Raw genomic sequence first — 23,790 nt, forward strand, 5'->3', positions numbered from 1 at the left:
AGAGCTCAAACAACAGACAGAATAAAGACCATTCTGACGCAAGAGTGCCAGACGACATTGGGGCTTGCACCTCCAGGTGCAACAAGCAAGATTCAACCAGTTGATGTAGCATTCAATGCGGAATTTAAGAAGAGTGTTGACAGACTCACTACGGAACACTAGTTCGCAAATCCAGAGCTATTTATGAGTGGAAGAGTAAGCGCTGGTGATCAACGTGTGCTTTTTACGAAATGAGTGGGCACAGCATGGCAAGAGATCTCGCGTCGGCTGAAAGACAGTTATCCGTTCATTTGTGAAATGTGGTATTGCACTGCCCATTTCTGGTAGCAGGGACAGTGAAATAAACATCGATGGTCTACCGGACTACCGCATGAATGAATCAGCCGATGAAGAGGAAATCGAACTAATTCTCCTCTGACTCAGACTCAGTGCTTTTAGTCCATGACACATCAATGCGTTTTATACTGCACTATGTAGAGTTTTTAATTTTAATTTTAAGAAAAGTTCCGGATGTTGTTAATACGAAATTAAAACAGTTTAGTTTTCACATTACACCATCAGCTGTGACCTGATGTCAAGGACGAATGATGGCTTAAAGCTTTCCCTTGTTGTGAAGTCCTTTATCGTAATGAATCAGTGTCAATGCACGAAAAAGATATTAGTATTGTACATTAAAAATTTCAGGACTATGGATTGGAAAACTATAAAGGTATTCGGTATGTGTATAACGTAATTTAAAAAACCTTAGTCTTGCTACTTTTTGGGGGACTTGCTACTTTCGGGGGGTTCGCTACTTTCGGGGGCTCGCTATTTTCGGGATTCATTAGAAGTCACAAAGTTTTGACGTTACTTTCGGGGGGAGGGATCGTTACTTTCGGAGGGTTGTTACTATCGGAACTTTACGGTATCGAGGATCCTGGCACTTGCGCGCGTTATACACTAAACTTTTCATTGCTACCAAAACCTTTGGGATTTGTTGCAGCTTTTGGTTAGAAAGCTGAGTGAATATAAAAATGCGTTGAGGTTTGTCTCAGTAAACAAACTCATCGTCAAGACACTGCGAAAATTCAGTAGCAAATTTAGCTCCTGTAATAGGATGGTTGATAGGGTAAAGAGGAAAAGAGACAATAGGACGACTTATTCGAATTCCTGAGCTTAAAGTTAACGAAATATGTGCGTTTGAAACTGAAGCACCCTGAACTTGAAAATGAGTCACCCTGAACTCGAAAACGAAGCAATCGGAAATCAAAACTCGGAAAACGAAACACCAACCATGAATACGTAAAGATTACCAAAATAGGAATTAAAAATGGGGTATTTTAAGGATTTCAACTGAATATGTTTTAAATACTATGGAATGGTTACGTCATCTGTCCTAGTTACAGGACTTCCTTTGATATTCTACTGCGGTTTATTAGGTCAATTAGTTTATTCTGAGCACCGTGTGGTGGGGCTCGTCAAGTTGGTGTTTAGAACTGTGGACCAACACTCGTCAGTTTAATCATCACTCATTTTCTAACTTGTGACTCATGGAACAAGTGCTTCTTTTAAAATATTGATCATCAAACCCCGTCCTACACTAAACCATGTGATTATTTCAGCAGAAACTAAGGTATGCAAAGTGTTTTCCTCTGACAAAAACGTCAAACATAAGAGCATTTAATTATGGATTATATTTATAATAACACAACATTAACGGAGCAAATCAGGAAATGTGCGCACGTATTCGACAATGGCTGGACAAAGCAAGCGAATTTAACGTTACTAAGTTAGTTTTGGTAACATAGATTTTGACTGAGTGTCGTATTTTAACTGTTTTATGCATAAGGGGGGAAAATAGTTACAAAAATCTCAGCAAGCGAAGTGGGTGATATATACTTTTGCCGTCCTGATTCCAAATTTTAGTCTCCTCTCTCATTTTACTGGTTTGAGGAAAGCCTCACAGACAATCTAATTAACTACCGCCCAGTTAAAAAAGCCAAGAAGTAGAAAATTCCAAGCGAGTTATTCTTCAATCTTCCGGGTAAGTTGACAAAAATGTGTAAATTGGAAAGCGCCTTCAACTAGGTAAGTAGGAATTGCAAAATAGGCCCTGAAACGTGAAAAGAAGCCCCGACGTTTGAAGCTAGTATGTTAATACCCTGAAGAAGACAGCTAAGTCGAAACGTTGGCTTTTGTCCCGTCCCTGAACGCTTTATTTATCAACTCACTTCTACTACTTATTCTTCATCTTAAACATGACCGCCACTCCGCCTTTTTATTTATGGCTTCAAGCCATCATCATTCCAAAAGGTATTGGAAAACTTCGTTACGATGGCGGAAATTTAATTTCAGCGTCATATTAAGATGTTTTCAAAGAACAAAAACACGGGAACACTCGCTAAAATGGAAGCAGGCAATGAATTCAAAACTTTCTTTTTTTATTGTTTTCTGAAACATTTAGTCGTTTGGCCGATAGAAAACGAAACCTTTGTGAAATATGGCAAAAAATCCGTTGTGCTTCCGTAGACAGTAAGACAGGCATCTGTTGTCATTCTTTTTTATAAGTAAGCGCATAAAATAAACTTGTTCTGCAGGCTAGTGTTTAGGTCGCAAACCAGGCCTTAAAGACAGAAACAGTGTCCTCATGAAATCTTAATTTGAAAGCTCAATTTTCACTGTTATATGTTCCAGAAAACATATAACAGTATAAATAACAATAAACACAGGAAAAAGCTTGATGAAAGATAGTTTTACTGCCATTGAGGTTTGCACTTGAAACCGCTGTTAGCTATCAAATATCGGCGTGATACAGAGGACGACGGCCTCACTTTCCGCGCTAAACGGAAGTGGATGAAAATTATTCACGCACCATGATAAACAATAAAGTCGACGGACACACTGTGCAACATGGTAAGCTGAAACAGCGTTGCATCCTGTTTTTAGTCCGCTTTGAAACTGTTGTACGTTAATGTAATATTGCTAGCAGAAAGGTTTGGGTGCATACACACTGAAAATGAAAAAGTTGACTTCATTCTTACAGTGTGTGTCCAGTCATAGTTCAGCATCTAAGTTACAGTTACACTTTATAAACTGAGTATACTGATTAAATATTTGATCTCGCAGCATCTATGGCAAGCAGTGAAAACAAAGCCATACCTGAAAGTGGCGTCACACCAGCTAGTGAGGAGACTTTGGATTTTGATGATGACACTTCGAAAGGTGAGGCGTCATGTTATTCTCTTAACAGAATTTCGTTGCTAACTGTTCGATGTAATCTTCACAGTCGAAAGAGAACTGAGTCAAGCGCATGGGCGAATATGAAGCAAACTCCTCCTTTAGATCCGCCAGATTGGTTATGAAGTCTTTCCGGTTTTCGGTGTTGTTTGTTTGTTGTTGTTTTTATTTGCATGTTTGTTTGTTTGATTGTTTTTATAATGTTTAATAAGTTGTTTCTGTTGTTTTTATTTGAAGCATATATTCATTTAACGTTCACGCAAACATTAAGGCTTCTAGCATGCGAACGCAGACGAATTTCCGGCTGTCGCCTCAAAGGCTATTTAGTATACCTCAGTGACCGACTATCGCGTAACACGCAATCTGATTGGCTACACAGGTGCCGTCTATCGATCGATAGACGGCAGTTTGTCAGAGCGCGCGCGACTTAGCATGCGTCATTGCACAAATATATCAAAATTTATGAAATAAAAAGATTTTTTTGCTTCATAGATCGATCACTGAGGTATGCTAAAACAATTAGACGGCTCGCTCTCGGTCAGTCTATCGATTTCTATCAGCTGATAGAAACCTCGAGCTCGCTGTCTAATTGTTAAAGCTTTAGGCTCTCATTCAATGAATATGAAATCCGATTCCGGTTTCGATCAGCCGTTGCTGTTTCGCTACAAGCGCCCATCACTCCGTCGTGGCGAAGGCGGATTCAGATTTCAAGACCATATTAGCGATTAAAGCGGAAGAAAAACAAAAACGAAGAACAACAAAAAAAAAAAAAAAAAAAAAAAAATAGCGTGAATACTCGCGAAAAGGAGACAGGAAATAAATTCTAAACCTTTTATTTGACATTTTCCTCCCCCGCCCCCCCCCCCCCCCCCACCTCCAAAAAAAAAACAAAACAAAACAAAACAAAACAAAACAAAACAAAACAAACAAAGGCAATCTTATGCCGATATTATTGTGCTATACTATTATTAATACTTTGAGTCAAACTGGAGTTAGTTTCTGTGTGATAATTCAAGAAAATTTGGAACCTAATGTAATTGTCGAATTCACTCAAGACACTTTGCTTTACGTTCTACTGTTCAGGTGAAGGGTAAATAGACATCAAAATGTCATGGAAAACATTTTCACTAGATATCAGCACAGCAAACAACATGTATTGTTTCATAAACTATGTATACATTAAAATTTCGTTTTCCATGTATAGCTGAAATGACATTAGTTCTAACTGGCGCATCATATGACCAAAAGAAATAATAAAAAATCTGGCGAAAGCAAAATATTTGGACTTTGTATTTGCGTGGGAAGAAAAATATGTTTCGGACAGTAATAATAATAATAATAATAATAATAATAATAATAATAATAATAATAATAATGATAATAATAAACAAATTTAATACTTATTTAGCGCAAAATTCATTTTATGTATATGATTTAATGCGCTTTACAATAAGTTAAAAAATATCTAAAAGAAACCGCAGGAAATATGATAGTTAAATAACAAAATAGACAAAATTATATTTAACAATAAATTAAAAAGCGACAAAAAACCTATATAGTACATAGTCTAAGAATGTTTAAGCAATTTACGTTTTCAGTTGTTTCTTAAAAATATTTACACTACTTAAAGCCCTAGGGCTTTCCGGAAGAGAGTTCCATAAAAATGGGGCAGCTCTGCCTCAGTGGTTTTGGCAGATCTAATTGTCCGGCAAGTTAATAAATTACTAAAATTTGATCTTAAATTATAATTTGGAATTGCCTTTGAATGATATAATATCACTAAGATATGCTGGTGCTAGGCCATGGAGAGCTTTAAAAGTCATCAAATTTACCTTAAAAATGATCCTAAATTTAACTGGTAACCAATGGAGATTAATGATTATAGGTGTATTGTGCGAATAACGTGGTGTATTCGTCAACAATCTGGCGGCAGCGTTTTGAACGCGTTGTAACCTATTAACGTGTACGGCAAGCAAACCATATAATATTGCATTACAGTAGTCAATTCTGCTTCAAAAGGCAGATATTTTCTTATACGTCCTATGTTATATAGCGAGAAGAAAGCTGATTGACATGTTTTGTGTATATGGCTGCGAAACTGGAGATTAGAATCGAACCAGACAACCAAATTCCTAGCTTCACTGACTGATTTTACTTACGTCTCACCAACCATAAGGCTGTCAGTTCTAACTTTGCTAAGTTGCTGCCGCGTTCCAATGAGCATGAATTCAGACTTGTCTTTATTCAGCTTTAATTTATCAACAATCAGCCACGCCCTTACGGCCCTGATACATCTTTCCATAGCACCTCTTGCTTCCGTCTCACCCATTGAACTGTCTGGCCTGAGCGACAAATAAAGCTCAGTGTCATCAGCGTACGCATGCGCATTAGGCAAATGGTTCTTGATAACCTGGAACAGCTTGCTCGCATAACCAGAGAACAGAAGTGTTCCGAGGCATGACCCTTGACCCCTTTCTTCACCCGTCGTGCAGCGTGATAAGCTGAAACAACGTTGTAGGCTATTTATATCCTGCCAAAAAATAAATTGTCATTATACTTCGAAACTGGCGCCCTCTAAAGCAAATTCATAACTGCTGGCAGAAAGGATTCCTTCTATACAAACTGAAAATTTAAATTTTCAGGTTTAAAAAAGTTCACTTTACTGTTACAGTGTGTGTTCAGTCATAGTTCAGCACCTAACTTATAGTTACATTTTATGAATTTAGTATACTGATTAAACATTTCATTTCATAGCATCCATGGCAGACAGTGAAAGAGAAGCCATACCTAAAAGTGACGTCACACCTGCTGGTGAGGACACTTTGGATTTTGATGATGACAGTTCGAAAGGTGAGGATTTATGCTATTATCGTAGCAGAAGTCGTTTTAAGACTGGAAAACCGTTCTGCTTTACGTGAAGAAGCTTTTATAGACACACGACTTTAACGTAGCATATATTAGATAATATACAGTTTTTCAATTTCATTCATCTTAAGTTTTTATAATTATTGTTGTCTGCGATTTTATATATATTTTCTATTTCCCTTTGCATATGAAAAGCGCACTTGATCATCTTATATGGAAAGTTGCGCGTTATAAATTTTACAGTTACACTTATAAGCTGAGTATACTTATTAAATTGAAATATTTGATCTTCCAGCATCCATGACAAGCACTGAAAACAAAGCCAAAACTGAAAATGTTGTCAAACCAGATGGTGAGGAGACTTCGAAGGGTGATAATGACACTTTGAAAGGTGAGGATTCATGTTTTTCTCTTACCAGAAATCGTTTTTATACTGGAAACCTGTTCAATGTTAATCTTCACAGTTGAAAGAGAACTGAGTTAAGTGCATGGATGAAGAAATAGCAAACGCCTTTTTACTGTAAACCCTACCCTCTCCTCCCCTATGTGTAGAGCCACCAGATTGGCTAGAAACTTTCTCTGGATTTTTGCTTTGTTTGTTTGTTGTTGTTGCTGTTTGCTTGTGTGTTTGTTTTTAAATGGTTTGTTCCTTGGTTTTTCTTTATTTCTTTATTTACTTATTTATTATGGAATGAAAACCGGTACTCATAGTTAGTGATATCTCGTAATTCTACTTGGATATTGCTGTATAACATGCAATGCTGTTCGTAATGACAAGGTTTGAGTGGACACTGCAGTGAAATTTAACAGTTCTTCTCAATACTGGAATGTTTGTCTTTGTCCAGTATCTAACTTACAGTTGACAATAAATCTATGTATCGCTGATTATTTATGCTTAACCTTAAAGTATTCGTTTTCCCAGCATCCATGGCAAGCAGCGAAGTCAAAGCTAAACCTGGAAGTGACGTCACACCAGTTGGTGAGGAGGACACTTTGAGTTTTTATGATGACACTTTGAAAGGTGAGGATTCATGTTATTCTCTTACCTGAAGTCGTTGGACTGGAAAACTGTTCAATGTTAACCTCCACAGTTGAAAGAGAAGTGAGTTCAGTCCATGGATACAGCAAACTCCTCCGTAGATCCGCCAGAACTATAGTTACAAACTCTTTCCGGGTTTTGGTGTTGTTTGTTTGTTGCTGTTTTTATTTGCATGTCTGTTTGTTTGATTGATCTCGTAATGTTCTATCATTTTCCGTTTCCTTTAATTTATTTCTAGCACTTGTTCATTTAACGTCCACGCAAACATTGAGGCACAAGCTCTCAGTCAATGATAAAACAAAAATCTAGTCCCAGGTTTTGATCAGCCGGCGCCGCCGCTTGCGAACTAACTAAGCATTCGATTGCATATCACAGCATCTCTAGCAAGCAGTGAAAGTCAAGCCATACCTGAAAGTGACGTCACACCTGCTGGTGAGGAGACTTTGGATTTTGATGATGAGACTTCGAAAGGTGAGGATTCATGCTACTATCGTAGTAGAGGTCATATTAAGACTGAAAAACCGTTCTACTTTACGTTAAGAAGCGTTTATCGACAAACGACTTTAACGTAGGATATATTTGATGGATTGCAGTTTTTCAATTCCATTTATCTTAACTTTTTATAATTATCGTTGTCTGCGATTTTATATATATTTTCTATTTCCTTTTGCATATGAAAAGCGCACTTGATCATCTTATTTGGAAAGGTTTGCTATATAAATTTTACTGTTACACTTATAAGCTTAGCATACTGATTAAATTTTAAATATTTGATCTTCCAGCATCCATGACAAGCACTGAAAACAAAGCCAAAACTGAAAATGTTGTCAAACCAGCTGGTGAGGAGACTTGGAAGTGTGATGATGACCCTTTGAAAGGTGAGGATTCATGTTATCCTCTTACCAAAATTGTTTTTTAGACTGAAAACTCTTCAGTGTTAATCTTCACAGTTGTAAGAGAACTGAGTTAAGTGCATGGATGAAGAAATAGCAAACACCTCTTAACTGTGAACCCTACCCTCTCCTCCCTTAAGTGTAGAGCCGTCAGATTGGCTAAAAACTTTTTCTGGAATTTTGTTTTGTTTTTTTGTTGTTGTTGCTGTTTGCTTGTGTGTTTGTTTTTGTAATGGTTTGTTTGTTGGTTTTTCTTTATTTCTTTATTTAGTCACTTATTATGGGATGAAAAGTGTGTACTCATAGTTAATGATAATTCGTGATTCTACTTGGATATTCCTGTATAACATGCATTGCTGTTTGAAATGGCAAGGTTTGAGTGGACACTGCAGTGAAATTTAACAGTTCTTCTCAATAGTGGAATGTTTGTCTTTGTCCAGTATCGAACTTACAGTTGACAATAAGTCCATGTATCGCTGATTATCTAAGCTAAACCTAAAAGTATTCGTTTTTCCAGCATCTATGGCAAGCAGCGAAGTCAAAGCCAAACCTGCAAGTGACGTCACACCAGTTGGTGAGGATACTTTGGATTTTGATGATGACACCTCGAAAGGTGAGGATTCATGTTATTCTCTTACCAGAAGTCGTTGGACTGGAAAACTGTTCAATGTTAATCTTCACAGTTGAAAGAGAAGTGAGTTCAGTCCATGGATACAGCAAACTCCTCCGTAGATCCGCCAGAACTATAGTTACAAACTCTTTCCGGTTTTTGGTGTTGTTTGTTTGTTGCTGTTTTTATTTGCATGTTTGTTCGTTTAATTGATCTTGTAATGTTTTATCATTTTCTGTTTTCTTTTTATTTATTTCTAACACTTGTTCATTTAACGTCCACGCAAAGATTGAGGCTTCAAGCTCTCAGTCAATGGGTAAAACAAATCCAATCCCGGGTTTTGATAAGCCGCCGCCTATTGACTACTAATTAAGTACTTGATTGCCTATCGCAGCATCTCTAGCAAGCAGTGAAAGCGAAGCCATACCTGAAAGTGACGTCACACCAGCTGGTAAGAAGACTTTGCATTTTGATGATGACAGTTCGAAAGGTAAGGATTCATGCTATTATCGTAGGGGAAGTTATTTAAGACTGGAAAACCGTTCTGCTTTACGTTAAGAAGCTTTTATAGACACACGACTTTAACGTAGCATATACTTGGTGGAGTACAGTTTTTAATTTCAGTTATCTTTATTAAGTTTTTATAATTATTGTTGTCTGCGATTTTATATATATTTTCTATTTCCCTTTGCATATAAAAAGTGCACTTGATCATCTTATATGGAAAGTTGCGCTATATAAATTTTACAGTTACACTTATAAGCTGAGTATACTGATTAAATTGAAATATTTGATTTTCCAGAATCCATGACAAGCTCTGAAAACAAAGCCAAAACTGAAAATGTTGTCAAACCAGATGGTGAGGAGACTTGGAAGTTTGATGATGACACTTTGGAAGGTGAGGATTCATGTTTTTCTCTTACCAGAAGTCATTTTAGACTGGAAACTGTTCTATGGTAATCTTCACAGTTGACAGAGAACTGAGTTTTAATCTTAGAGTGCCGATTAAGTATTCGATTGCCTTTCCCAGCATCCATAGCAAACAGTAAAAACAAAGACGTCACGCCAACTGATAAGGAGACTTTGAATTTTGATGATGACATTTCGAAAGGTGAGGATTCTTGTTATCCTCCTCCAGCATCCATGACAAGCACTGAAAACAAAGCCATAACGGAAAATGTTGTCAAACCAGCTGGTGAGAAGACTTGGAAGTGTGATGATGACACTTTGAAAGGTGAGGATTCATGTTTTTTTCCATCATTCACTGTTTACTTGTGTGTTTATTTTTTAATGGTTTGTTTGTTGGTTTTTCTTTATTTCTTTTTTGACTGATTTATTATGGGATGAAAAGTGTGTACTCATAGTTAGTGATAATTCGTAATTCTACTTGGATATCGCTGTATAACATGCAATGCTGTTCGTAATGACAAGGTTTGAGTGGACACTGCAGTAAAATTTAACAGTTCTTCTTAATACTGGAATGTTTGTCTTTGTCCAGTATCTAACTTACAGTTGACAATAAGTCCATGTATCGCTGATTGTTTAAGCTAAACCCAAAAGTATTCGTTTTTCCAGCATCCATGGCAAGCAGCGAAGTCAAAGCCAAACCTAGAAGTGACGTCACACCAGTTGGTGAGAATACTTTGGATTTTGATGATGACACTTTGAGAGGTAAAGAGTCACGTCACTTTCTTGCCCCGGTTATCACTAACATTAAATGTTGCAAAAACGTTGAGTCAACGGATGATAGCTAATGGAAAATGGTGTAGTAAAGGCCTTCTTTTTCTTTCTTATCAACACCCACCCTGTCCTCTTTAATCCTATAGTGTGGTTATTTTCAACACCACCCTTCCCCCAATATAGGCCTTTTACCTCCCCATTATTAAAAAAAAGTGCTTTGTTTATCGTGGAAATGCACTTAGCTACCCAAAGCTGGATTACAGGCATTCCACTCAGAAGTAACGGGAAAGAAATAATAATCAAATCGAATATAATATGCTAAACATCCCAGCTGGCAGGAGGCAAACCAGCTGGCTATTTACAAGCGTGGCCGAGGCGGAACTTGAAAACCGGACTTCCGGATTTACATTAGGTTATACAATTATACAATTACATTAGGTTATATAATTTGGGGCTCAAATAAAAGATGACCGTTGTTCAGGTTACTGCAGGGTCACTGTCAAGGAAATTTCTCTCGTTTTGGTAGAAACTGCTTAAATATTTGACAAGGTACCTTTTCTCTAACATCAAATTACTCTTAGAGCACCGAGAATAAAATATTAAAATTTAAAATATGTATGCTGAAAAATAGCATAGGGAATGTATACACACAATTTGCCATGACCTTACAGACAAATCACTCAACTTAATAACGAACAAAAAAGCACTGAACAAAATACACCAACGAGCAAGCGACAACAAAACACAACGGCTTAAAACAACATGACAAAACCACACACAGCGTGACAAACACAGGACTCCCAAGCCGGTGTCAAAGATCCTTTCATCATAGTCAATAGCCCAATTTCGATATATCAAAATTGGGCTATTGAGGGACTGGTTATGAAACCTTGCCATGTTAACAATGGTGTTGCAATTTATGTCGGAAGGGCCACGACCGTGCACAATCGTTTCTTTTAACTTTCATACTACAGTTAAATATCTTCCTATTGGTGATTTCCTCCAACACATTTCAAAATCTATTGTGATTTGTGCACGGTCAACGCCAAAAATGCTTACAAAATATACAACTCTAAAATGAAGTAGTTTGACGGGCTGCATACGGGCTTAACCATTGCCTTTTAATAACTAAATTTTAATTTTCTTCATTTAGCAATAGCAGAGGTTTATAAGAATGAAGGTAATGATGAATACGGGAAGAGGAATTTCCGTAACGCCGTCAACTTTTACACGGAAGGAATTAAAGTGAACTTCAAGGATGAAGAACTGAAAGCCAAACTGTATTGCAACAGGGCGGCAGCGCACTTTCGTTTAGGTGAGATGTTTTATTTCAATTTATTTATTTATTCAGCATTTATTTAGTTACTGTATTAGCACAACTGAGTTGTGAAAATGAATTGTACCGTACCTGAATTCGTTTCCAGACGCTCTTTCGCTCGTTCTCGAAAACATTTTTCGCGCTGATTTTAGCCAGTTTTACTGCGTCCTGCACCAACTAGGTTTCCTCGCGTCTCAGAGAGCGCTGAGGTCTTGCCAGCTGCTTCAGCCTGAGGGTAAATAAATTTATTTATCTATTTATAATATTTAGGGAATTATCGGGAGTCACTAAGTGATGCGAAAGTTGCCACTGTATTACAACCATCTTATGTCAAAGCAATCATTAGAGGTAAGATGTCTTAAAATTCTAGACAAAAGAAAAAGAAAGTAACGAGTTAACTGCAAAAATGTACCGCCACGATATCTACCATACAATCTTGAAAGTGACGGCCATTAACAATGTTTTGCAAAATATAACTTAATATATAGATCATGACTCTTTTACACCAGGTTGGCCAGCGAGCCGCGAATTTATACAATATCCATCCGTTTTTTTAGAACTGGTTTTCTGTATCAGTGTGTATTACACGATGTATTATTATGAAGGATGCTACTTTGTATATATGCGATTTTATATGTTTAAAAGCTTATAAGGCACAAATATCTATATAAATATATTCAAATGCGCCATCCTAATAATAATAATAATAATAATAATAATAATAATAATAATAATAATAATAATAATAATAATAATAATAATAATAATAATTATAAAGAAGAAACTTATGGCTAAAATTGAGAAATAGTCTAAGCTAAAAATGCCTTTTTAAAAAGGTGAGTCTTCAGCATTCTCTTAAAAGTATCAATAGAAGTGGATTCCCTGATAAGTCTCGGTAGAGCATTCCATAACTTAGGTGCGGCGAACACAAAGGCTCTTTGGCGAACACAAAGGCCCTTCACAAAAGCCCTCAACTGAAAGAACAGTATATTGCTGCACATAGCCAGTCAATGATTGAACAGAACCATGTTATTTTCTTTGAACCTCCCTACTTTTATCACACGTCGTGCAGATGTCTTACATTGCGCATGGCACTGAAACCTCATGACTACAATTAACTTATTTATTGTGTGAAGTGTCCGCGTCGCCTCTGTGTCCATATTAAGCGGGTTTCATCATTTAAAAAACTATATCCTCTTATTGCGAAGACTAAGCGGCTGTTCATAAAGTGTTGTTAGGTTGTGTTCGATTGACCGTATTCCAGAATAAGGATAAGCAAAATAGCTGTTAGATTTCTCTTTTAAGTAAATTTGGGAAGACATTTCTGCAAACTTTCGCTGACACATGATAATTTAAGAGCGATTTTGTATTTTAGTAACTCCAGAAACCTCGTGAGGAATTTATTGAAATTATTGTTTGTATTCCTATTCCGGAATAGGGTCAATCGAACGCACCCTAGCTGTATTGCAAAATGGCGATCCTTTTTCAACATCCTCTATTGTCATTATCATGATACATGTGCGCAAACATTGAAACTAAATTCGGAAGTCAAGTTATCATATATGTTTTTTAGGAGCAAGTGCTTGTGTGGAGCTAAAACTGTTTGAAGAAGCGATCACGTGGTGTGATCAAGGATTAGCAGTATCCTTTGGTTCTTTCATGTAATGTTTAAAACACGAGCAGCAGTGTTTTATCGGGTTTTATACCCGATAAAATACGTGCTGCGAGTTTCTGAACGGATTTAAAAACATTCCTGGAAAAGTGTGTGTCAGGAGAGTTCATAACAATTATGCTTTTGTGAACGTTGGAGAGCAGCTTACAAGAAAAACATTAAACACTGCATACTAATAAGGAGGTGGTTTTATCGGGTTTCAAAACCACTGCACGTGATGTTTTGTCGACGAGTTTGATTGGTCAATTGGCTTATGACTTATTACTGAGTTTTTAAGTGCAGCATAAACATTCCCGGATGTAATAAGGTTGTTTTCATAATAAAAGGCAGTACTGAATTACTTGTATGTGCCCACACAAAACGTGCCTTGCCCCCCCCCCCCCCCCCTGTAAAAAAATTAATAAAGAAAGAATGACATGATTAGCATTCCTACGTTTTTATACTCCACAGTATAAAAAACAGGATGTTCTGCAGCTCACTTCCTCGCCAAGCAGTGACTGATTAACACAATTTGACAAGTGAAAGAAAGTTTTAGTATATATGTATATGCCTTATTATTCTTATCTGATTGCAGTAGTTGAAAGAGAACACAAGAGAACCACTTTAATGTACGCCATTTTACCCCTACTTTTACCGCAAAAACCGTTTCAAAGACCATGTGAGGTAACAATCGAGTATCGTTGTACTCGAGAACCCTGAGGTCCAAAGAAATTCACCGCCAGCTTCGTGGTAAGGCTACAAACATAGGTACCTTTCATCCCATCTTGGCGCTGCATATTAGGGCCGATTCGCACTATAAATCTGGGAGACTCTCAAACGTTTAAGTTTTACGATGAATTATAGCAAAAGCAGCCCATTAGGTACCACTAAAAATTGTGATTATAACGTCTCACCAAATTTACCTGCTTTCAACGTAACAACCTTAACTTTGAAAAGATTGACAAAGAAAATGCGACGCTGTTGGAACTCAGAAGCACGTCTCAAAAGGTATTGTTATTTACTTTATTTTAAGGAGTAGTTTCTTAGAAATAGATTTTGTGATAAAAATACACGCTAAAAGGTCACGACGTTTCGACCTCTCCGAGGCCATTTTCAAGTGCGAGTAAGAAATAAAAACGTTAGCATAAATATCATTTACAAACAGTTAAAAATCAGTAAGAATGTCATGAACGCTAAAATGTGATAAAACATGTCAATAATAAGTATTTGTAAAGTTTAAAAAGGACATAAAAACAGTGTTATAATGACGTAATAATGAGGCTTGCTAAGAACTGGTCTAAACAAACAATTTAGCCCGGATAGAATCGCATTGTTTGTTTAGTGATGGTTTCAGTTCTTTGATAAAAAGCATTTCAAAAATAAGACAATCGAGTTTGTTTTGACACTTTCTTAAAATTTTAAAACTTCGCGCAATGTCATTTGGTGCGATGTTGTGCTGCTTCTTCAGGTGGCTTCCGATTGCCGATCCCTTATGCTCCTCAATTCGCTGGTGAAGGTGTCGGCACGTGTAGCCGACATAACCTGCATCGCACAGGCCACACTGAAAATGATACACAGCGCATTGTTGATTTACAAGGGGTGGCTTGTCTTCCCTCACTTTTATTTCATCCTTGTTGATGTTCCGACTTGTGTACACCGGGCTGATATCCACATTGATCTTCCGACTAAGGTCTCCAAGTTGTCTGCGCACTGCGTTTGCAGATTTCTGAATTTTTGAAAGGCAGCATTATCCTGATTGGGGCCTCTGGTACTTGCTGTTAGGTACGTGAATCCTCAGATACTTTTGAATCAATGAATTGACGGATGGTAGAGATCACAAGTTTGTATGGGTAGCGCAGTCGGGAAAAGATCTTTTTTAGGCGTTCACATTTCTGATGAAAAAGCTTCCACGTAGATGAGAGCTTGAATGCACGGTTGAGCATGGTATTCAGCAAGGCCCATTTATATCTACTGTTCACTTGGCTGTGGTAATGTAACAGTAGCCCAGTGTCCGTTGGTTTCCTCTACACCTTCGTGTCCAACCGGCATCCATTCCTGGTTATATCCATTCCCAGAAAGAGGAGTCTGTCGTTTTCTTCAAGCTCCATTGTAAAATCGATAGAAGGATGACTGTTGTTCAATGTCGTTAGGAACTCAGAGGCTGATTCAAAATCAGGCATTGCGCTAAGCGTATCATCTACATAGCGTTTGTAAAAGGGAGGCATCTTTTTTTTGGTTTCTAGCTGTTCCTCGATGTTACACATGAATGCGTTAGCCATGAGAGGTCTCAGTGGCGAACCCATAGCAACACCATCCACCTGTTCGTATAGGTTTCCTTCGAATTGAAAAAGCTGATTTTTGGTTGCAATTCTCAAATGCTCTTCTCAGCTTTTAAGTGTTTTAAAAAATGTGTTCAAAAGGTATTGTTATTTATTTTACTTTAAAGCATAGAGGTTCTCTGTTTTAAAGCAAATAAGTGTTAGCAGTATTTTATTCTTGGTAGGCCCTGTTTGTTAGGAGAGAAAACAGAATCCATATTTATAATTTCCAGAAGAATAAATGTCATTTTAAAAGGTTAAGCGCACGAGCGATCAGGACTAGACCTTATACTCTTAACCCTATTCAGGCTGCGTGCTGCAGCGCCAAGCTGGCGTTGAATACTTATAACTTCCCAAATAAAAAAAAGCAAACACCACCAAACTTGGTTAATTTTCCTAAATTTATTTGGTAACAACTTTATACAATAACTGTTTGTTTACGTGGGTTGCTGTTGTTATAGAAACAATATCTTGACTGCCCAAGTTTTCTCATCTCATAACTGTTACAATTTTACATCATTTGGTTCTTATTTATTGCTTTTAATAAGTTTCGATCAATTTTTGAGGATTTTCTGCGGTTTTGGAGATATCGGGAAATGTAGGTGGCAGATCTAAGATGGAGTCTGTGAAGAACAAATGATTCAATTATCACGTGATATAACGTCACCAGTCCACTTTGTGGAGCTCAAAGGAAACCGTTTTGGACATGCTATATACCATCCGAGTTTCACTGCTGAAGCCTCAATGGCTTTGAAGTTACGAAAGGGGGAGGGAACACAAAGTGACCCATGGCCCGATGGGGTTCAGTTCGAGAACCGGTTTGCCTTCGTACAGTGTACCAGAGCAGTGTTGGGTTAAGAAAAATATTTGGACCCCTCGATTCACTGGGGGATCCAGGAATTTTTGATAGAAGGGGGGGGGGGGGGGGGGTCCACACTTTGATTCAAAAACACTGTTGGAATTTTTTGGCGCCAAATAACTTATATCCCCCAGACCTCCGAGTCTCCCTCCTTCTTCCCCGCTCGCAGTTACACGTTATTATCAGTTTAACACCAGTTTCATAGCCCCTTGCCATGTACATGAATTCTTCTGGTAAAGTGTGCACCCTTGGAACATCCTCCTCTTGTGCCTGGTAATAGAGGTTGTACAGATGTCGTCAACATCAACGTTAAGGTCATGATGCAAGTGCATGAGTGCAAGTCCCGTCAACCGCTCCTCAGACATCCTGTTTCTGAGATGTGACTTGATTCTTCGCAAGCCGGAGAATGAACGTCCCAGTCAGTGATTCTTGGCGCTAAGACTCTAGCACCAATCTTGTCAGCAAGTCTAGAGGAGTCCTCAAACCATTCATGGCATTCTTCTTCTGTTTGACCTCACCCTGTGAAATGCTTTAAGAGGGTCGTCAATCATAGAACAAGCTTCGAAGACATCCTGGTCTTTCTGTTGAAGCTTGACTGCAATGGGTTTGAATGTTTCTAGGCTATTCTTTATAATTAAAAAGGTGAAAATGAATCCAAAGGTCTTCAGATTTGCCAAAAGACTTGTGCCTTGATTGTAGTCTCCCTGTCCCATGTCAACGATATGGAGGAATATATTGCTTTGCGAGCAGATGCGAGCAAACCACCAGAGGGTAATCTCGTACCCCGATCTCAGTCGTCGGTTCGGGAATGTCGAAATGTGAGATCTGGTAAAGTTCGATACAACGCCATTTCTGGTTGGTTAACAGAATTAAGAATGCCTCATTCTAATCTGCTCTGTGATTGGCTCTTTCCTTCTGTGTTTGGTTTTCGCTCAGTTCGGGGAAGAAACAAAAACACGGAAAAGTTTCCGCTCCGATTAAGATTGTCATGCGACGTTTTAATACATACATGCCCTTTGTGTGAGGAGAGAACAGTGAGAAATTGTTTTTTCGGAAGACAACAGCGACTTTAGCCGAAAAGAGTTTGCAGTAACGTTCAAACGGCCTTGCCAAATTACACAAGTTTCCAACACGATGGATATAAGCGCTAGCTTGCTTACTTTTGGGGATAAAATGGAGGTAGGTCATATATATATATATTTTTTGGTATTTCTTGACAAAAAATGATTTTTTTTAAAATGATTATTTATTTAGTAAACGCAAATTAATTTCCCCAAAATACTTTACCTTGAGTTCCTGAACACGCGCGCCGCATTTGCTAGCATATTTTCAGTTTTTGTCTTCTGCTAAAAGACTATTTTCCATCTATAAATTGAACTGGACTTTGAGTAAGAGACTTCATAATATAATATTAGTCCTTTCAGACCAGTGTGCTTATTCCTTCAAGATCCATACAACATCTCTCATAAGACTTTGGAGAAATTGATAGAGTGTCCACACAATATTATTATTCATCTGCTGGTGAGATCAATATCCCTCCCACCCCTCAGCTAAGAGAAATGAAAAATGTCCGACTTATGACCGCCAAAATAATAGTAATGAAACCCGTACTACAACAGAGAACACCTTGTCTGAACCGATTAGGGCTCTTTATGTAAGTGTAGTTAGTTTAATTTTATCCCCTCTCTCCCACCTACTGAGTTAAAAAAAAAAATTGGATCCAAAATATAAAACTAGCCTTCCTCTAAAATAAAAATGGGGACATTGGTTTACATGTCTGCACCACCTAATGTTTTGCAGGTCTATGCTTGTGATAGGCTTTAGAAAAGAAGTAGTTTTAAAAGGAGGACATGCCTCTTTGGATTTGACATCACTTATAGTTTTTAGAATCTTTTTGCCATTGTTCTTTTCTTCAAGATAGGGGAATTTCTCCATTATTTTATCATTAGTATGGAGTCCTTGAAGTACTACACACACTTCATTTACTACTTCCATTGTTAATCCTTAGCACATTCTCTGATACAAATAGTTATCACTGGCCTCAGTTTCTCCTTTATTTCTTGTTAACTCTGCCTTAATTTCTTCCACCTGATTTCTAGGGAGAAGCAAGTTCCTAAAGTTCCTATCAGTGATGTGAATATCTTCAAGGGCTAAAACAGCTGGACACAGCTCAACACATAATTAAGAGCAATGACTGTCATTTCGGACAACAGATATCACAACAGCTGCATTTCTCACACAAAAGCCAAAACCAAAGTGGTCATAAGCAAAAATTTTCCCCTGCACAGATTTCTGGGGTATTTACACTAATCTGTCATGATGGGTTGCATTTCTTCAATATTTGCACCAATATGATTGTTGTTAAAGTAAAGTTTTGATGTAGCAGGCTTCCCATCTCTTCCACTTTCTTGGAAAAAACTTTCCATGGTTTGTGGAAGACCAAAATGAATAAATTATTATCCTTCCAACACAATGAGCATCAAACCCCATTCATAAAGATTGTGGCAAATAATATTCATTGTCAGTATGTAGAGAATGAGACTGAGCCAAAAGTGCATTTTGAGGAATTTGGGGAGTAAGGTAGAACTGGTGATCCCCAAGCTTTCCACCCAAAAAGGCACCCCCAAATCCACACAGTACTAATGATGAGTAAATAATAGGCTGACAGGCTTAATTTTTGACATTGGTGGTGATAAGTTCATCTGCTATGGGCGAAAATATGTAATCAAACTGGTCAACATTACTTTGTGTTAAGATAGGAGGGCCTTTGTAGTACTCCATAAATCTTTCATATTCAAACTTTGTATGATTGTAGTTTGGTTGTTTTTCTGTTGCTGTTGTTGTCATGAGAACAATCTTAGCTGTAGGGAATACTGAGGAAAGTGTTCCTAGTTTGCTGTACTCTGAAGTTGTGCCCCCTGAACAAAGATGCAATTAATTAAGAAAAAACTGTAGTCATTCACTGGGATGTTGTTATTCTTTCCATTAGAATAAGACAATATAATTACCAGAAAATGGATAATGAGAAGGCTGAATAAAAAGGGATTCTCAAGTAACTAAGCCCTTTTTGACGCATGGGGTGGTGGAAGGACGAAGCATAAAAGAAGCTGCGATAATCACCAACAATATGGCTCTGTATTTATTAGCTTTTAACCTTTAAGCCTCAGTGTCAACATACAGTTTCTCCTTACTGGTCTCTACATGTCCATTTTTCATAGTAGCATTGTAGAGAGGTTGTTGAAATATCAAGAAATTTCACCACTGGTGATCTCATGACCTCTCCTTGATTGTGTATTGATAAATATTAGGAGAAATTTTGATACTGATCACTACTGGGGCTTAAAGGTTCAAGGTTCACTGTTCTGATATTTTTTGTGTACTTGTGTGAAAAGTCCTTGAACATAATTTTGTGTTGCTGGTCTTAATATTAAGAAAAGTTAGGACCTGACATGGGTGCAAATATCAATACAAGAAAATTTTTTTTGCTCAAGGAATTGGCATCAACAAGGAATTTTCATCCAAGACAGACACTGTTTTCAAAGTTTCTTTTCACCACCACTTCTCTGCAGTGGGTTTGTGTCTGACAGTTTGATTAAATGTTGTTTCCTGGCTATGGAAGGCCATGGTTAAGGAATACTTAGGAATTCATGGTAACTGAAGATCAGCTTACTGTGAAAGCTGTTGTTTTGCTGCAGAAATGGGTGACAGTTCATTAGAACACACAGACATGCACAGGAAAACAAATAGTGGAAATATTTTTTTTATTTGTTTTCTATTTATCTGCCATTTGCTACTTTTATGAGCCCAAAAGACCTTCACACCTTCCTATTATTATTGTTATTATTTTTTTTTTGCTGAAATCAAGGATCCCATCAGAGGTGAGTGTCCAAGCACCAAGATAGCTGCTTTGGACATAAAGAACCTTGTATTATTCTTAGTGTATCATCCTCTATGCATGCACAAATAATGCAATGCTCAGTACAACAATGATTATTTAAGCAGCTCATTGTGCCTTGCAAATCAAATGCAGATAATGACCTTTGTTCTTCATATCAAGAGTCAAATATTATTGGACTTGTGTATTATGTGGTTCTAATTTTCGAGTCTGTGGACTCCTATGTGTAAAATTATAACCTTTATTAACTTGTCATCAAAGAAGCAGTCGAGGGGGCATGTCCCCTAAACTTAACATAAATTATGTGTTATGTGATAAAGGTGAATCAAGAACCACTGAAATGGAAAGCTCATCACTACCAAATAAAACTCTAATGGGAAACTCATAGGGACTAATGCTCTGTTTGCTCACATGTTGCAAGTAACCAAACATTCTTCAGATCCCAAATCCAGATGTGGTACCTCCATTTCCCAAAAGAAATTCAAACTTCCATTTTTGAGAAAAAAAAAACCCCTTTAAAACAGCAAGGGTGTACTCGGTATTTTAATGTTGGACATAATTGGGCGCCTACCATTTACACGGACAGGGCTTTCTGGTTTGCTGGTATATAACGAAGACAGTAGCATGGTGTTAGGGCTAGGATGGTTCATGGTTCATTTATTTCACACTATTTACACAACATTAACATAGAAAGAAAAGTATTACAACAAATGATTACAAGATAAAAATAAATACAGTACAAATTATAAAATGTGTGTGGTGGTCAAAGTAGCAAAGGCTTTCTAGCTGACCACCACCTACTTTTAAGTAAACAAAGAAATGACACTGAGCTTTATTGAGATATTAGAAAATGTAGGAAATGTTTGTAGAGCCTAGGATGTACAAGAGAGAATTACATTTGTGTAAATTAAGGTATATTCGAGATATACTGAACCGAGCAAGAAATCTAAACAGGACAAGCTTAATAAAAGAAGAACAAAACAATAAATAAATAAAAACAAAAAAAAAGCAAAAAAACAACATACAAACAAACAACAACAACAACAAACAAAAAGAAAGGAAAAGGACAACACATCATCAGCAGCAACAGCAGGGACAACAAAGATCAAAATATAAGCAGACAATTATTATTATTATTATTATTATTATTTTTAACTCTATTATTATTATTAGATAGTTACATACTATTATATTTGATCATTAAACAGAACATATATTATTTGATTGACAAGAGATCAGGTGGGCGTTATAAAGTTTCTTAAACCTGTTAAAAGTTTTTGTTTTTTTCAGTGTCATGGGGACAGTTTCCCATATGACAGAAGCAGAGTACTTAAAAGTAAATTTGCCTATGTTAGTTCTAACTTGTGGTCGGTGGAAATTAAGCTTGGCAGAATTTCTGGTGTTATAGGAGTGGACAGTTGTTGTAGGTAGGAGGAGGCCCTGTTTAGCTGGTTCATATAAAATTATATTATTACAGTGACCTTGAGTTGTGTCCTTTGGCCTGTAAAAGAAACCTGCCGCATTTACACAATCCATTTGGTTTGGAAATTTAAACCATTAACTTATGGAAGAAGGAGAATTTGTGTGACCAAATCAGCTGAAAGACTACAAAGAGAAGAAATAATTTTTACGTATCACTGGTAGACCACAATTTCTGAAACTTTGCAAATGAAAATATGACATGAACCATTTGACTTTCCAATGCGAAATTTAACACCAAGATGCCAATCAGTAACTCTACTGTGCCTCATCTACAACAACGACCACAAAATTTTTCTGATAAAGCTTCGACAACAAAAACTCTCTGCACTGTCAGTTGCTACCTTTACCTTGGGGTGCACAAAAATTATGTGACATTTCCCTGCCTGTAAATTACAGTATCTTCAATACAGTTACCATCTAAGGCGAAAACTGGTACAGCTTACTCCGGTTGACTTAAGTCTTTTTAATTGATCGTCGACAAGCACGTTGATCTTGAGTGGAGAAAGCACAATTACGATGGATTTGTTCTTGGAACAGTTTTCATTACAAAGATGGTCTAGATGGTCACAAAGGGTAGGAACTAATCTTAGTAAAAAAGTGATTTACCGCGCTTGTTGATTGCAATCTCTCCTGTTGCCTTTTTCGTTTTGGTTTAAGTTTCAAGTTTTGTTGTCCTCTCGGCCGAAGAACGTTCCGAAGAGCACCCTCGAAAGCGAAAATGATCACAGTTACGAGCAGCACGGTGGACAAAGGATGATGGGCAGGCCCGTATTCCGGGCCTCAAATCAAACTTTACCAGATCTCCCCTCCTCCCCTCCTCCCCTGGGCGCTGAACAGACGTGTCCGTAAGAGCTCCGCACTTGTTAGCTGATTGTAAACTAAATGTTGCCCGTCTATGGATGATATTGCTGTCACTCTAAAGCTACCAACGAAATCTGTTACTCAAAAACGTACATTAACCCAACGAAGTGATTCTAGCGGGTCGGAATCAAGCTCTCCGTTAGATAAGCGACTCAAGAACTCGACGCACGCTGAACACGAAGGCGAAGTCCAAGAAGTTTTGGAAGATTAACACACGTAACATTTTATTTGAATTTCTGGAGAATGGCCTTGGACTTGAAAACCCAGAAAAGAAGATAGAATTGCAGAGAGTACATCGTCTGGGGAAACCTACCGCTGGAAAGGCAAGACCGATTATAGCAAGATTTCTCCGCTACCAGGATCGCGAGATGGTATTGAGAGCTTCTTTTCACCTGCAAGATTCCGAGATTAAAGTTCTGGAAGATTATCCTCAGGAGATTATTGAGCGCCGACGTAAACAAATCAAGAAGTTAAAGGAGGCCAAAAAGAACGGTATGAAGGCATCTTTTAGCAAAGCAGAACCGGACAAGCTCTATATAAATGGTAAATTTGTCCCAATGTAAATTTCCGTTTGGCTAGAGAATGCGCTTTTGATTGCGCTCTGTCGGTTGCGATTTCTAATGTTTACATAAAATGATGTTAAGAGAATTCTGATTTGGCGGGCCTAAAGTGTTTCAATTGGAATAAGGGGCTAACAAGTTCGACGGAGTTCTGAATGTTGGATGGAGTTTATATTATTCCATCGTGCATTCTTAGAGAGGAGTAATGTGTGTGTTCCTTTATACGTCATTTGCGGTTGTCTTTTAGTCAGTCTTAGTTTAGTGGGATGTTTGTTTGCAAAGTTCACACTGTTGAGTATTAAGCGAAGAATGATTTCTTTTGTATTTACTTCAAAACAATCAGGAATATATTTTTTTACGGAAGCTCGTAAGTCCTTCAACCCTCAGCTGTTTATTCGGAATTTCAGTTCTTATATATGGAATTCATTGTTTACGCAGGTAGAACATGTCAGCTACTTTAAAAATAATGTCTCTGAATGTAAGGGGAATTAGTAACTTCAAAAAAAGACGTACAATTTTCTCCTGGTGTCGCAGAAAGAGCAC

The 23,790-nt window shown here is 37.5% G+C and overlaps 2 protein-coding genes and 1 pseudogene across 2 annotated transcripts in view; 2 read left to right on the forward strand and 1 right to left on the reverse strand.

Annotated features, from left to right (window-relative positions):
* Positions 1–2,237: 2,237 nt before the first annotated feature.
* The window catches only part of LOC146463527 (uncharacterized), a 191,140-nt gene continuing 169,587 nt past the window's right edge, over positions 2,238–23,790 (forward strand). The window contains exons 1-4 of the mRNA XM_085084388.1: positions 2,238–2,292; positions 3,106–3,162; positions 5,971–6,066; positions 7,903–7,998. Of these exons, the coding sequence (XP_084940514.1) occupies positions 2,238–2,292; positions 3,106–3,162; positions 5,971–6,066; positions 7,903–7,998 (304 nt within the window). The remainder of the gene's footprint in view (positions 2,293–3,105; positions 3,163–5,970; positions 6,067–7,902; positions 7,999–23,790) is intronic.
* On the reverse strand, positions 14,570–15,590 carry LOC146463528 (uncharacterized; annotated as a pseudogene).
* LOC146463529 (uncharacterized) overlaps positions 23,056–23,790 on the forward strand; it is a 116,815-nt gene continuing 116,080 nt past the window's right edge. The window contains exon 1 of the mRNA XM_085084338.1: positions 23,056–23,246. Within this exon, the coding sequence (XP_084940464.1) occupies positions 23,056–23,246 (191 nt within the window). The remainder of the gene's footprint in view (positions 23,247–23,790) is intronic.

The sequence above is a fragment of the Pavona decussata genome, unplaced genomic scaffold, assembly GCF_977016875.1.
Source record: "Pavona decussata unplaced genomic scaffold, jaPavDecu1.1 SCAFFOLD_175, whole genome shotgun sequence".
NCBI lineage: Eukaryota > Metazoa > Cnidaria > Anthozoa > Scleractinia > Agariciidae > Pavona > Pavona decussata.